The sequence below is a fragment of the Trichoplusia ni genome, chromosome 3 (assembly GCF_003590095.1).
Source record: "Trichoplusia ni isolate ovarian cell line Hi5 chromosome 3, tn1, whole genome shotgun sequence".
Classification (NCBI taxonomy): Eukaryota; Metazoa; Arthropoda; class Insecta; order Lepidoptera; family Noctuidae; genus Trichoplusia; species Trichoplusia ni.
The window spans coordinates 6,514,035-6,529,618 of record NC_039480.1 but is presented as its reverse complement, the minus strand read 5'-3'; the positions used below and the strand labels follow the sequence as shown (position 1 = coordinate 6,529,618).

General features: G+C 37.1%; 2 protein-coding genes across 2 annotated transcripts; both read right to left on the bottom strand.

Moving 5' to 3' along the window:
• Positions 1-254: 254 nt before the first annotated feature.
• On the bottom strand, positions 255-7,587 carry LOC113508688 (zinc finger protein 585B-like). The gene is made up of 6 exons (XM_026891771.1): positions 7,567-7,587; positions 6,987-7,115; positions 6,455-6,556; positions 4,715-4,750; positions 489-726; positions 255-382 (listed from the first exon to the last, which is right to left on the bottom strand). The coding sequence occupies exons 1-6, from the start codon at positions 7,585-7,587 to the stop codon at positions 255-257; spliced, it is 654 nt and encodes a 217-aa protein (XP_026747572.1).
• Positions 6,987-15,339, bottom strand: LOC113491653 (zinc finger protein 181-like). The gene is made up of 8 exons (XM_026868733.1): positions 14,744-15,339; positions 13,521-13,655; positions 11,325-11,729; positions 10,427-10,554; positions 9,103-9,177; positions 8,393-8,522; positions 7,610-7,803; positions 6,987-7,115 (listed from the first exon to the last, which is right to left on the bottom strand). The coding sequence occupies exons 1-7, from the start codon at positions 14,891-14,893 to the stop codon at positions 7,663-7,665; spliced, it is 1,164 nt and encodes a 387-aa protein (XP_026724534.1). The 5' UTR covers positions 14,894-15,339; the 3' UTR covers positions 6,987-7,115; positions 7,610-7,662.
• Between the last annotated feature and the right edge of the window lie 245 nt (positions 15,340-15,584).

The window sequence follows — 15,584 nt, the reverse complement described above, 5'->3', positions numbered from 1 at the left end:
AAACACGTTGGATATTTTCCATGAACTATATTTGACAATCAACATAACAGAGACAAACATAGATTACATAGCTACAAGACATTAAAACCTATTTTGATACATACTAACACCCCCACTTATCAAAATAATCAAAACATTACAAGACATAGTACAACACCCACTCTATAAATAAACTAAAAATGCTTTACATGTCATTAGTACACCATTTAGAAAAACAGTAGAGTTATACTCATTCCCATACTACAAATACATCACTAGGGTTTTTTAACAAGCTCACAGGCATCATTATCTTCAAATGATTGCAACTTCTGAGCCAAAGCACGTCTCCACTGCTCCTTCTCAGGCCTTTTCAGAGCCTGTGAGATTGAAATCTCCTGAGAAACTGGAACAGTACTGGATACACACAAGTTGCTGAAACCATACCGATCAGGCTGCTTTCCTTGCGTCTTCTGTCTTTCATAAGGCTCTGGCTCCTGACTAAGATATACATGTAATGTGTGTTTCTTCACCATCAGTGTATACTGAAGAATCTGAAGAGCTATCACTATGATAATCAAATACTGGAACACAGGATGCCCCCACTGAATCTCTGTTCTCCTTCTCCACGCTGATCTCTGGTGTTTGCACATTACTCTCGTCATCTGGAACCAATATTGCCTCCTGGCTGTTTGCATTATCACCTGTCTCGCTTTCTATCAAAATAACATCTGCTGGTGATAACAGTATCTTTTGAAGGATTACACAATCTCTATCCTTTCACATTCATTCCATATCTTGGCTATTTATATGTGCAAGCCACTTCTGTGCCACAATCTTCCTGTAATTGCAGGAGCTGCCAACATGTAACTTGAAGATTGTAACCTCAACTTGTAAACCCCATCAGTTAAGTCAGCTATCGCAACCAAAGCATCTCTTCCGTCATAAATACATAACAATGCTTTTCTTCAATTATAACCTGGTTACCATTCCTGATAAGCTCGCTAACTGATTACAAGTTTGTAGTCAAAACAGGCACGCATAGCACATTTTTCACAGTTATATGACATTGCAAGTCTGACATGATCTCCACATCTCCTGAACAATCAACCCATTAAAACACGGTGATAGTTTCATGTTTGCAATCCCGTCCTTGTTAACAGTCATATGTGCACTGGCACCGCTATCTGTGTACCAACCCTTCTAACTAAACCTTCCGTTTATAAAAAACATTGAAAACGCATTTATCCGCCATTTTCTTTCATAACGGGCACCACATTTATCATAGTTTTCCATGCCCTTTAGTTTTGGTACACTAGCTATATTCGAGTTCATGGTTTCGCCAGTCAACAAGCGCAAATTATCTATTTTAACAACAAAATAACTGATAAATGCCCAACTGAGCCATAACCTATTAAAACACGTTGGATATTTTCCATGAACTATATTGACAATCAACATAACAGAGACAAACATAGATTACATAGCTACAAGACATTAAAACCTATTTTGATACATACTAACAAGTTAATTTGATAATACTTAAAAGTTTGTAATATTTAGGGCCGATTTGCCAATCGCCAGATAACTTTTATTCGACGAATATGTTTGACGTTTTGACAGCTTTTGTATAGAAAATATGTCAAACGGCCATATTTATTCCTCAGATAGAAATTAACTGACGATTTAAAAATTGGGCCTTAGAGTATTATTGCATTACGAAGGTCGTTATACATACAATAGTATCTGAAACTAAAAAAACTGTCTACCCATCGCTATATTAAATACAAATTATTAACCGAAATGCTAGAAAAAATATGAAATCTATACAAAAAACCGTCACCTTTTAGTATATTAAATTAAAACATCCCTTCCATTACATTTCAGTTGAAACTATAAGCCAATCGGAAACCATCGAAACCTCGGAACTGCACTACGTCAAGTCCGAAGTGGACTACCATCAGCAGGAAGTGGAGGAATCCCAGGTCCTATACGAGGATGTTGACTCCAGGGAGATAACGTACGAGGTTGTCTACGAGGAGTAGTATACGAGGACGTACGAGGTGTACAGGAAATGGATTCAACTATGGTTTTATAAAGGTATGGTTACCGGCACGGATCTTGAGCGCTCGGCGGAAGAGTGGGGATCGATTTGAGGATCTATATACTAGTATTCTAATATATAAAACTGAAGAGTGTGTTTGTTTGAACGCGGTAATCTCAGGCACTAGTGGTTCGAATTGAAAAAACTAGACCATTCATCGAGGAAGGTTTTAGGCTACATAACATCGCGCTGCGACTAATATGAGCGAAGATACAATGGAAGTTGTGGCAAAACCGGGGAAAAATATTCATCTTCGAGGGCTTCCGTTTAAAAATTCCTTACGTTACCTACGTTTTTCTAACCACGTGGACGGAGTTGGGGGCAACAGCTAGTCATAAAATAAAACTCTTCAGGTGGAAGCAACTGCAGCAATAATGAATTTCAACCAATCCCTCATGTCGGCTATGACGCGATGCTTGCGACACACTCCCTGCTGTAGTCCGCCCCGCGCCTCACTTCATACCGCTAAAGGGACACAATCACTTCTGCGCAGGTCAAGGTCAGCGCTCAACATCCGTGCCGGTCACTTTAATAGCCTATGGGCGCAAACGGTTTCAATGTCTGAACGTCAAAAAAATTATATAAAAGGCACTCGCAATTGAATGATACAACGGTTACGTCTAGTGTCTATGGTTTAGAAATGGATTGGTCTTTGGATATCTAAAAGTTTATGGAAAAACATTTGCTCGTGGTTTGAATGTCTAAAAATTTACTGAAGTCCGAAGAATTAAATTATATTGTTTGTATCGGGATCGTCTGACTAGTTTCGGACCCAACCGGAGTGGTCAATCTTGAATAGTCAAATATTTGAATAAAACGAAATTGTGGCTAGTAACTATATGGACTGCCCGTCGTTTACAAGCATAAATAATGTTATACATTGCACGGATAGCCACGTGGTTGAGGTCAAGCCAAACTCACTGAGACAGCGTGTCATCCACGCTGCATTTGTGTGATCCACGAATGCTTGTCCCGAGTCTGGGTGTCTTTGTGCATGTGACTTGAATGTTTGTGAAATACAAGATACAAGAATAAAATTCCTTAATGCAGGAGTCGTTTTAAAAATAAGTCTTGCCTCCCCGTTGCCGCGTCACCTGATGGTTGAGGACTTCGGTTGGGTCCGAAACTAGTCGGGTGATACATACGCGTTATTAAACCGTTGCTAAAATCATTTTGAGGGACTTTATATCCATTCAAATATCTCTTGAATTTAAAAAGTGATTCAGCGTTCTTTCAATTCAATATATTGTTTATTTATTTGCATAAATTGTATATAATGTTATGTTACACATATTTTAGTGAGACCTTAGTATAATAAAGAAAATTCATTTAAGTAAACTGCATTAGTGAAATTCCTGACAATGTGAACAGTGACAATAGATCTGTCACGTGACAGCCGTATTCAAGAGCGAAATGTCTCCCATATTCTATTTGTCATTTTCAAGTATCGTTCTTGTAATAATACATTTTGAAACAATATAATTTGTCTATTAAGGTACTTGACAAAAGAAATGTGTTAAGTCTGTCATATTTCCAAAAAATATTGTATACCTACATCATTAGCCTAGCCTTTTCCCAACTATGTTGGGGTCGGCTACCAGTCCAACCGGTTTCAGCTAAGTACCAGTGTTTAACAAGGAGCGACTGCCTATCTTATCTCCTCAACCCAGTTACCTGGGCAACACGATACACCTTAGTTAGACTGGTTGTCAGACTTTGCAAGCTTTATTGTATGCCTACATATATATATGAATTTTTGTTTCATACAAATTTTAAATTATGTAAAGTTATTATGAATTTTTTTCAAACTTGTATGGGATTTTCAAATAAGGCTTTGTTATGGGATTGTGAAATCATTAAGTTGTCTTCTTGGTATACATAATATTATTATAAATGGTATGTTTGTGTAAAGGAAGTCTATAAGTCCATATTTCTGTTGAAACTTTGTGTAAGTTAGAAATAAATATTATTTAAAGATGTTGGTTGTTTTGTTTTTTATTAGAAAATTACCATCATATTTTTTTTTGCGTAATATGAAAAACTATATGGCCGCAAACTGTTTCTTGTGAGATGACGTCAGATAGAAAGGTATGGAAGAAGACATGTTGCGCGGAACACAAATAAAAATTGGGATAAGGGCAGGGGATGATGATGATTATAATGAAAAAATGATGTATATTGAAAAAAGTATCCGAAGTTCTGAAGTTTCGGTTTGAGTCGGTATAAAATTAGAAAGGCATTATTTCTGGTGCTTCTGAAGTGTTAACTTATTTTTCTGTAATAAAAATAGGTCCCAGTTCGGGCGCCAAAGGTAATATTAAAACTTAAATTAATTTGTTATTTTGAAAGTAGTTCAATATACGTGATTAAAATCTCATGAGAGTTTAAGAAATATTGTAATACACATCATCGTTAACATTATATTAACTAATTGCGTTTCAAACCGCAATTGAATTGGATAAGTCGTTGCAGAGCTTATCGCCACAAACGCACGGACAAACTGACACAAATTGTTAAAAAGATCTTTGCCTTCTCTTTCCTACAATTCTTTTATAAGTACAGATTTTAATTTATGATTTAACAAATGAAAAAGCCAGTTTTCATGTAAATATGTTTATTACACTAAATTGTAACATTTCTTGATATTTTTTCTTGTCCTCCAATATGCGTCTGTAACATAAATAGAGAAAATTTAAATATTCAATTTTTTATACATATAATATTGCACTTTCACACAACGCCATCTACTGTCAATCTAAGAAAATCTATTATGTGTACTAGACAACTGATAAACATACTTATATATTTCTAAATACATACATAATATAGATAAATTACACCCAGACAAAGAACAAATCATCGTGCTCATCACACAAACATTTGTCCTGGCTGGGAATCGAACCCACGACCTCCGGTATAGCAGTCAGGGACACTAACCATTAAACCACTTTCATTTTTAGGAGAATAGTTATGTAACTATGTGCTTTAAGTAATTATAAATGCAAAAGTTTGTATGTATGGATGTTTGTTCCTCTTTCACGCAAAAACTATCAGATTTAGACGAAACTTGGTACACAGATAGTTTATAACCTGAACTAGCTTTTGGGCCGCGGCTTCGCTCGCGTCGATGTCGGTTATATCGCGTTTCCAAGAGAACTCTTCAAAAGTCCGGAGTTAAAAACTATCCTATGTTCTTTCTCAAAGTCAACTCTATCTCTGTACCAAATTTCATTAAAATCAGTTCAGTGGTTTAGACGTGAAAGCGTAACAGACAGACAGACAAACAGGCAGAGTTACTTTCACTTTCGCATTAATAATATTAGTAGGGATTAACGCATAGGATTATTTATCCCGATTTAATGTTCCCGTGGGATCATTTTCGATGTGTAGCAGGCGGGACCGCGGGCAACAGCTAGTTTTTTCTAAAAATGACGTACTTTTTCATGTGCCCTCAGCGCTGATAATCCTTTGAAGGTCTTCGGGCAGAGTGTGCAGGAGTAAGGCCGGTCGTTCGAGTGGACTCGAAGGTGAGACTACAATATAAATATAATAGTTCAACAACAAGAAATTGCAAATGACTTTCAATAATTGCTAGTTAGATAAGGTTGATGTAATTTTTATGGGTGCAAAATAATGAAAATATTTCATTTTAAATGGAAAAAAGAATCAATAAATCGGTCCATCTAGTCCGAAGTTCTAAAAAATATAGACTTATTGAGAACCTGCTCTTTTTTCAAGTCGGTTGGTTAAATTTTAATATGAAATACGTTCTGGTTAGATAAAGTACGAGATGAAATTAATGCTATAAAAAAAAACCACTCCCCTCAGTAAAGAATCAGTTCCTTGTGTCTAGTATATCACAATCCTTCAAGTCACATGCACAAAGACACCCAGACTCAGGACAAGCATTCGTGGATCACACAAACGCTTGTCCTACGAGGATCGAACCCGCGACACGTCACGCTCAGTGGCTTTGGCGTCGTGACCTCAATCACTTGGCTATCCATAAATATGTCTATGATTTTATCAAAATACTTAAGCATATGGCCTTTAATCCTTGTGTCTTGGGTCGGAGTCGCGGGCAACAGCTAGTAACATATATCTATATCTATACTAATATGTAAAACTGAAGTTAGTTTGTTTGAACGCGCTTATCTCAGGAACTGCTGGTCCAAATTGAAAAATCCTCTTTGTGTTGAATAGACCATTCATCGAGGAAGGTCTTAGGCTATATAACGTCACGCTGCGACTAATAGGAGCGAAGATACAATGGAAAATGTGGAAAAAACAGGGCAGGTATAAATCATAACTTATCTTCTAACCACGTGGACGAAGTCGCGGGCAACAGCTAGTAACATATATATACACACATACTTGCAACAATTTCTTCATAGTGAAGGTTTTCGGGCACTGTGTACAGGCATACGGTTTCTCCCCAGTGTGGTTACGCTGGTGATAGAGTAGCATGCACTTATTCTGGAACAGGGGATAGAAATGTTCAATTCAACTTGACAGTGTTGGAGACGAATAGTGTGTTCGTAAAATAATTAATAGATAAATAAAATGTAATAAGCCAAGTTTATAAATGTCACTCTTTTCAAATTATATCTAAATCGGTCCAGCAGTTTTTATAGTTGTTAATTGCATTGTCATCGAGTTAGAAGCTACCCTGAACATTTCAGCCTGCTAGCTTATCGGGAAATGCCTCAAAGTGAGTGTATAGAAACGGGAATGAATTTGTTTTTAACAAACAACATGATGCTTAAACAAATGGATGAAGAGTGGGGATGGTCTTTGCCCAGCAGTGGGACACAGGCTAGTAATAAAATCATTTTTTCTCAGGCTCTAGAGACAGCTTATGCCCAACAGCGAGATCTAGAACAGTGCAATAGTCCAACAATCTCACCGGTAACGTTTTGCCGCATACTTCGCACACCCACGGCCTATCGTGCCGTCTCGCTCTCTCCTCTGACGTCACATGAATACGTCTATAGTGAGCGCTGTATAGAGATTGGCGGGAAAATGTTTTGTCGCACTAGAAAAGAAGAGAATAGAAGATGATTATCATAAACCTAGCATTTTCCCAACTATGTTGGGGTCGGCTTCCAGTCTAACCGGATTCAGCTAAGTACCAGTGTTTTACAAGGAGCGACTGCCTATCTGACCTCCTCAACCCAGTTACCTGGGCAACACGATACCCGTTAGTTAGACTGGTTGTCAGACTTTCCAATTTCAGACTACCTGTAACGACTGTCAAAGATGTGGGAATAACAGCCGGGGCCCACAATTTAACGTGCCTTCCGAAACACGGAGGAACCCTTATGAATGAAATGATAAACATACTTTTTTATTTCTAAATATACCAAGACACGGAACAAATAATTGTGCTCATCACACAAACATTTGTCCTGGGTGGGAATCGAACCACGACCTCCGGTATAGTATGCAGGGCTATTAACCCTAGGCCAACAGGCCAGTCACTATACCCAACAAAAACTTATACACATCTCAAAGTTAAGCAGAACTCACCTTTTCACAAGTATACGTCTTACAAATCCTATGTTTATGCAGTAAATGGTCTCTCAAATGTAAGGCTTGCTAAATCCCTCTCCGCAGTGAACACACGCCTGCTCGCTACAGGTGTTTGTTGATAAATGACGATTTAGTGCAGACGTGTCCAAGAAATGCTTGTCACAGGATGAGCATTTTGAGGGTAGTGATAGCTGGAATAAGATAAAATAAATAAATAAATGCAGACAACATCACATACATTGTTCTGAACCCAAAGTAAGTTGCGAAAGCACTTGTGTTATGGAATTCAGATACAACGATAGTACCACGCAGACCCGAGACAATGTAGAAATGAGAATTTTTACATTGACCCGACCGGGGATCGAACCCGGGACCTCAGAGCTAGCGTCACCTTGACACCGGTGCGTACACCACTCGACCACGGAGGTCGTCAAGTAGAGTCAGGGGGCGGTGTGACTCTCATGTGTGAGATTTGATAATGTGATTGATGAGTCAAAATCAAAATTAGGCTACTAAGTAGCACTTTTTGAAGGTCAGATTACATTGGACAGCACCTAGTTGCTCTCACCCTTCACCGCTTCCTAAGTGCTCTTGCTGTGAGAGAAGAAACAGAGCAACAAACTGCCCAGCAGCACACTGTCATTCCGTTTACAGTTGACAGTTGAGCTAGTTGAGAGACACACAAACCTTATCCTGGTTGGAAATCGAACTCACGTCCTCTTCTATAGCAGTAACAGCGACTAACCACTAGACCAACGCGCCAGTCACTATAATACTCACATGTTTGTGCGCACGTTTCTTATGCGCATTCAATCCGAAGTCCCCGATGAAGGCCTCGCCGCACACGTCACACCAGATGAACTCCGACGGATGCTGGATGCGGAGGTGCGTCAGGTGTGATGAGAGCTTCCTGTTTACGAGATACGAGAGTGTTGATAGATAAATGTATGTGATGGTATATTCAAAATTAGCTAAAAAAAAAAAATAGCCCCACGTTGGGCGCCAATAGCTACTAGTTTACAAGGTAAGGTGCTTCGGCAAAAACATCTTAACCTTTGATAAGGCAGACTGTCACTTAATAATATATTATTGGTATTAATAAATGATGCAACGGTTGTTAATAATCATCACGAAAGCTTCTTTAAAAAATGACATAATAATAAAAAAAAATGGAGTAATTAAAAAAAAACTGAACTGTAGTGGAAGGGGGTTATAACATCATCATTCCCCTGTCCTTATCCCAATTATTTTATTTGGGGTCGGCGCAACATGTCATCTTCTTCCATACCTTCCTATCGGCCGTCATCTCACAAGAAACAATCTTTACAGGGGGTTATAACATTTTATACTAAAACACTGTCCATTAAAATGATTCGTTAAAAGACGAAACATCAAAAAATCATTTCCCTATACACCTATAATCGTACATTTATTTTCGCACATTAACCGACTTTCAAGAAAAGGAGGTTATTATCACACAATACACTCACTCGTAAGACTTGCCGCAGTGCCTGCACTCGTGAAGCTGTCCTCCGTGCATCTTAAAGTGTTCCTTAGCATTGAAACTGTCATAAATAAAACATTTATATATTAAACTTTATAGTTATCTATACTAATATATAAAGCTGAAGAGTTTGTTTGTTTGTTTGAACGCGCTAATCTCAGGAACTACTGGCCCAAATTGAATAATTCTGTGTTGAATAGACCATTCATCAAGGAAGGCTTTAGGCTATAAACCATCACGCTGCGACTAATAGGAGCGAAGATACAATGGAAAATGTGAAAAAAACAGGGCAGGTATAAATCATGACTTATATCTTCTACCCACGGGGGCGAAGTCGCGGGCAACAGCTAGTTATTATAATATTCCACAACTTCCACACAACGCCATCTAGTGTCAAACTAAGCAAAGCTTGTATTATGAGTACTAGACAACTGATATACATACTTATGTATTTCTAAATACATACATAATATAGATAAATTACACCCAGACATAGACAAATGATCGTGCACATCACACAAACATATGTCTTGGGTGGGAATCGAACCCACGACCTCCGGTATATAATTGTCCTACGCGCTATGGATTTGGCGTGGTGCCCTCAACCACTCTGCTATGCTTGCAGGGATATTGAGTATGGATTTAGAAACATAATAAACTAGCTTTTCGCCCGCGGCTTCGCTCGCGTCGAGGTCGGTTATATCGCGCTTCCAAGAGAACTCTTCAAAAGTCCCGGATAAAAACTATCCTATGTTCTTTCTCAAGGTCAACTCTATCTCTGTACCAAATTTCATTAAAATCAGTTCAGTGGTTTAGACGTGAAAGCGTAACAGACGGACGGACAGAGAGACAGGGTTACTTTCGCATTTATAATATTAGTAGGGATGTTTATCAGTTGTCTAGTACTCATAATACAAGCTTTGCTTAGTTTGAGACTAGATGGCGTTGTGTGGAAGTTGTGGAATATTATAAAAATAACTAGTCACAATACATAGTGGTTTCTTAGGTTTACGCGAATGTTAGACATTGAAATGAAACTAATTTTACGGATTTTTTCGCGGTTTAATTTTAGATTTTAGTTCCCGACGGACAGTCAGTCACGGACAGCCAGTCTGCCCGTGACCATGATACCTGCAAAGGTGTCGAAACGTCGGGAACTAAAATCTAAAATTAAACCGCGATAAAATCCGTAAAAGTAGTTTCATTTCAATAGTCACACTACGTTTGTCTGTGTAACTTTTCTTACCAATATTGTAATATCTTTTATACCAATTTTCGCTAATTTAGAATTAATAATAATTATTACTCACGTAGTTCTAGATACATAGGAACATTGCTTGCAGGAGAACTTTAGACGATGGCTCTTGAGGTGCTGGTTGAGACCGCGACGGTCCTTGTAACGGAATCTGCAGAACTCGCAAACTACGTTGCCACGACTCTACAAAATAATAGATTAAAAATAATCTGAATCACTGCTGCAATAGGGATGATGACACTTTTTTTTTGCAGAGTCCGTCTTGTAGTTTTTTGTATAATAATGGATACGTATTTTTTAATTTGTCCCGCAAACATAAATTGACCAAATTACAGTGAATGAAACTTACGCGTGACGTCACAATTGAGTATAAATTTTACTCTATCGTTACGTCACAAGCCCCCTCACCTAAACTTTAAAGCAGCTAATCTTTGTCAATTCTAGTTTTTCTGAAAAAGGAAAAATACGTGTCTCATACTTTTCTATTATCTAACTGAGGGACTAATGAGATTTTTTCTTACAACACAACAACCATAACAACCACACCATTCAAATTTTATCTTAATCAATGATAATAGTTTATGATTGCAATAATTCGCAATTTTTTCATAATTTTAATGTTGAATATAAAATTAAGAATGTAACGGTATTTTTTCATTTCATTATTTAAAAGCACTGCCACTATTGTGTATTAAGATTTTTTTAAACAATTTTTTTTTCATGAAATTGGTAAATACTGAAACTCCGAATAATTTAACATACAACAGACTTCAAATAAAAAACTACTTAGCTAAACTTGTAAAAATCCTCAGACAGGATTCGAACCCGCGACACTTGGCCTTATTATATTTATAACAAGCCCACGTTATCCCACTGCTGGGCACCCCTCCCCTTTTCCACCTATCCCAGGGCAACTTAAAATTCACATATAATTATAATAATCCCATACTTACTTCATCATGTTGACTTAAAAGATGTTTCTTCAGCAGTTCGGCGCTCATAAACCCCTTATAACACATTTCACATTTATAAGGACTATTTAAATAATTCCCACTCAATTTCCTATTCAAAACATCATGAAATTGCTCGTCCTTACTTAAAACAGTTACTAGAACGTCAAACTGCCTTCCAAACTCCATCAAACTATCTTTACTTTCAAAATTGGGTTTTTTAACTTTTTCTATTTTTATTTCATCTGTGTATACAAGGTTTTCAATTGAGGGTAGGCTAGGACTTTCGTTGCTGTCAAATTCCTCTTGAATTTCAATTTTTAAATCATTCGTTGTCGGGATCGCGTCGAAAGAGCTTGTTATATAGGTTTTTGATATGCTTAAATGTAGGTAGTTGGAATACGGAGGCTGTAATAAAGAAAATATAGGTTAGGAATTTTAAATTAAAGGGATTATTTTGGATGAAATTGGATTTAGGGGAAATAATCGTGGGGATTCTTCATTAGACGAGCGGTATAGGTCGTCACGTTAAACCGGCGTAGGACAAGCGTTTGTGTGATCCACGAATGCTTGTCCTGAGTCTGGGTGTCGTTGTGCGTGTGACTTGAATGTTTGTGAAACCCTAGCGGCTAGTATGAGAACTAAAATTTCTTTAAATTTTCAACCCGTTGTAGGTATAATCTATTTATTTTTCAATTTCTAAATTCAACCATTCGCCGTAAGCAATTCATTCTCTGAGTTAAGTTTCAAAAAAATGAAACCCAGACCAGCTTTTCGTACGCGGGGTTCTAACCCGCGACACGCCGCGCACAGCGGTCACTATCGCTTGGCAATTTTTGATCAACTACCTACATTTTTGTATGGAATAATATTTTGTGTATTTCTTGTTTAATTTTCTTTCATTGGTATTTCAGTTATTACAGGTAGGTTGACACACTGTAGATTATAATACTCATCGTAATCTTGGTTTAGTAGTTAGTGACCCTGACTGCCCGATAACGTGGGTTCGATTCCCATCCAGGACAAACGTTTGTGATGATGAGCACGATCATTTATTCTGTGTGTGGGTGTAATTCATCTATATTATATATGTATTTAGATATATATAAGTATGTTTATCAGTTGTCTAGTACTCATAATACAAGCTTCGCTTAGTTTGAGACTAGATGGCGTTGTGTGAAGATTGTGGGTATATTTTATTTCAACTTAAAATATATAAAATAACGTGGATGGGCAAGTAAAACCACGGATGGACAGTCAATACATATATTGTATATATTAAAAACAGGTTTACATGAGAGACGACAAACTTGGTTATATCTACATACCTACATATACACATATGGATGAAAGTTACGATAACTTAAAACTCGATGGCAGATCGACGCTAGAGGGAGCTTGGTGTTAGATAGCCTTAGATTTATCTATACATAAAATTGTCTGAGTGACTTTGTAATATTGAAAAAAACATTTTATTGTTCAATATTTTTCTATCTGTTCCTGCTAACCTCTGAAAGGGCTCAACTGATTTTGATGGGACTTTTATTGGCAGATTGCTGGATTGATAAGGAGTAAAATAGACAATTTCTTTGTTAAATTCCACACAGGCAGAGTGGCGTCAACAGCCACTTCATAATAATCAATGTGCTTTAAGTGATAATGTAACATTGCAAGAATGTCAATCAAGTTTCAATCGACCATCTTATAGGGTCAATTTGAACCTAAACATCAGGCCGGCATCACTACAACTACACATACATCTACATTACCTGTCTAATAAAGTTGTGATGGCCTGGAACAGACTGCCAGAGTATGTTGTTATGGCACAAACGCTGAACTGTTTCAAAAACAGACTAGACAAACTTAGATATCTTCAAGCTTATGACACACACACACATCAGCTTTTTAGCTGCTAGTGTGTTAATAATAATTTCATTGTAGATTTTTCAATAAAATTCTCAACAAGACCTCTGCATATTGGACCTGTGTCCCCGAGCACACCTTTAAAAAGAACCGGGTCTCTTCATTCATGAAAACAGAAAAGTTTTTATATATTTGAGAACTTTTCTATTAATTTACAATTCAAATACATGATCCAGACCCCAAGTCACCTCAAGCGTCAATCTACGCGAGTAAAAACACATATAAACATACGCCACAGTCTTCTTACTCCGGCGGTTCAGTTATAACTGCACTTACATCACTGTTGATATTAGACCTCTCTTCGAGGTACTTCCGGGCTCGCTCGCACTGGTACTTGAATCTGTTGAACTTGACCAGCTGGTTGGCACAGGTCAGGCATAGATAGTGGCATGGTGAGTCTTCTTCGGCTACCTGGAAAGTAATAGTGGTGTTATTTTAGGTGTGCGATGGTGTATCATGGTTTTTGGATGTATTTCTTAAGAATATACTTATAATTATACTAGCTGTTGCCCGCGACTTCGTTCCCGTGGGTAGAAGATATAAATTATGATTTATACCTGTCCTGTTTTTTTTCACATTTTCCATTGTATCTTAGCTCCTATTAGTCGCAGTGTGATGGTTTATAGCCTAAAGCCTTCCTCGATGAATGGTCTATTCAACATAAAAATAATTTTTCAATTTGGGCCAGTAGTTCCTGTGATTAGCGCGTTCAAACAAACAAACAAAAAAACTCTTCAGCTTTATATATTAGTATAGATAATACGATGAAAGTGGGATGATGTATAATAGAAGTTGTTGAACCTAAACTGGTGTTAGCAATTTAATACAAATAATAAAATGAACAAATACATATCTCGGACAGGATTTGAACCTGCTACTCCTGGCTATAGGCACCAGAATACCAACTAAGATGGGTCATTGACAAAGAGTTTGACTTTGTTCACATTTTGTGAAGTTACTAAGCCAATTTAAACTATAAATATATAAAATTACCAAAACAAATATATGTAATATCGAAATATATCAGTTGTTTTACTCAAGGAGGGTCTTAGAGTCCTGTATTTCACTAAGTTAAGGGAGCAACGGTCAACTTGGGCAATGGCATTAAAAATAGGTGATTGCAGGGTGCCTTCTACCACCTAAACTCATAGTATTACAGTTGTTCAACTTCTAGTGCACTAAAAATAAATATAAAGAATAACTACTAAATTAAGTATGAATAAGTAATAAATTACTAATATTATAAATGAAACTAATATGAGACTTAACTGAGTCCACAGACAAACTGTAAAAACAGTATTGTGGACTAATTGTACCCGTTGAGAATATTAAGATACTTTTACGTGCAAAAAAAAAAAAAAAAAAATATACGGCGTTCAGCGGTACTTCTCTTTCGCAACTGGAATAATATTATTTAAAGACGTGATGTAGGCTTTCGAGTATTTTCTAGCCATTCGGAAGTTATTTTTCTATAAATAAGAAAAGTTAAAATAACTTACATCGACTCCAATTAGATTCTTGTAGGCTCTTGCCAAAACCGTACGATGGATACCATATTTAATCATAGTTTTACTGAAACAAATTCTGCATTTTGAAAAGTCGATAGTTTCATTTGATTGTGGTTCAGACTGGCAGTTTATCGTTGTCATTTTACTTCAGATATTTTTATTTGCCGAAATTGTGCTAAAACTTACAATACAACTCGACTCAGTCAATAATATTTTTTTATTGACTTGACAGTACTTTTTTCTTGGTAGTGACGGTTCGTTGAAATCAATATTGCTCGATATCGTGCCCTTTGAGCCCTTTGCACACTGTATTTCTGGGTTAATATTGCCAGCCTCTTCTGTGTAAAACTACTAATGTGAGTTTGGCATCGATTTTATGTTCAGAACAATGATAGGGTATTTCAGGGTATGTATTTTTCATTTTATCACATTATTAAAAAGAAAGAAAGAGAAAAAGCACTTAACTCTAGTAGTGGGGGCTAAAAATAGCACTCGCTAGGAAAAGAGTACTGGTATGTGACGTCAGACGAAATTTTAAATCACTGTAACTATTTCACTGTTTGAGCGAAGTCACGTTTTGACCCACCGTAATGTGCTGGATGATCGTTCTTTTGGACAGTCGGACATGGCTGGACAAGAAAAATAGTAAGCGCCGGCTTTAAGCTGGGATAAAATTGCAGTTCGGAAATTTTGATCAGAGTTGCCACTTCCATCTCTTGTTTTTTGGAACTTTCTTACAGATACTATGAATGTTATTAGTTAAGCTACTTATAAGTCAAATATATACCAGGTTGGGACAAGCGCCCCAGCTTGCCCCAGTGTGGCTACGCCA

Bases quoted from the DNA above. Each gene is read 5' to 3' on its own strand.
- LOC113508688 (XM_026891771.1), bottom strand. From the start codon at position 7,587: ATGTGTATAAGTTTTTGTTGG. The intron at 4,751-6,454 runs GTATGTGTGTAT...TTTATGTTACAG, and splicing joins CTATGAAGAAATTGTTGCAA to ACGCATATTGGAGGACAAGA. The intron at 727-4,714 runs GTTACAATTTAG...ATCCTTCAAAAG, and splicing joins AAGAAAAAATATCAAGAAAT to ATACTGTTATCACCAGCAGA.
- LOC113491653 (XM_026868733.1), bottom strand. From the start codon at position 14,893: ATGACAACGATAAACTGCCAGTCTGAACCACAATCAAATGAAACTATC. The intron at 11,730-13,520 runs GTAAGTGCAGTT...TCTTTATTACAG, and splicing joins GGTCTAATATCAACAGTGAT to CCTCCGTATTCCAACTACCT. The intron at 10,555-11,324 runs GTAAGTATGGGA...ATTATTTTGTAG, and splicing joins TTTTAAGTCAACATGATGAA to AGTCGTGGCAACGTAGTTTG.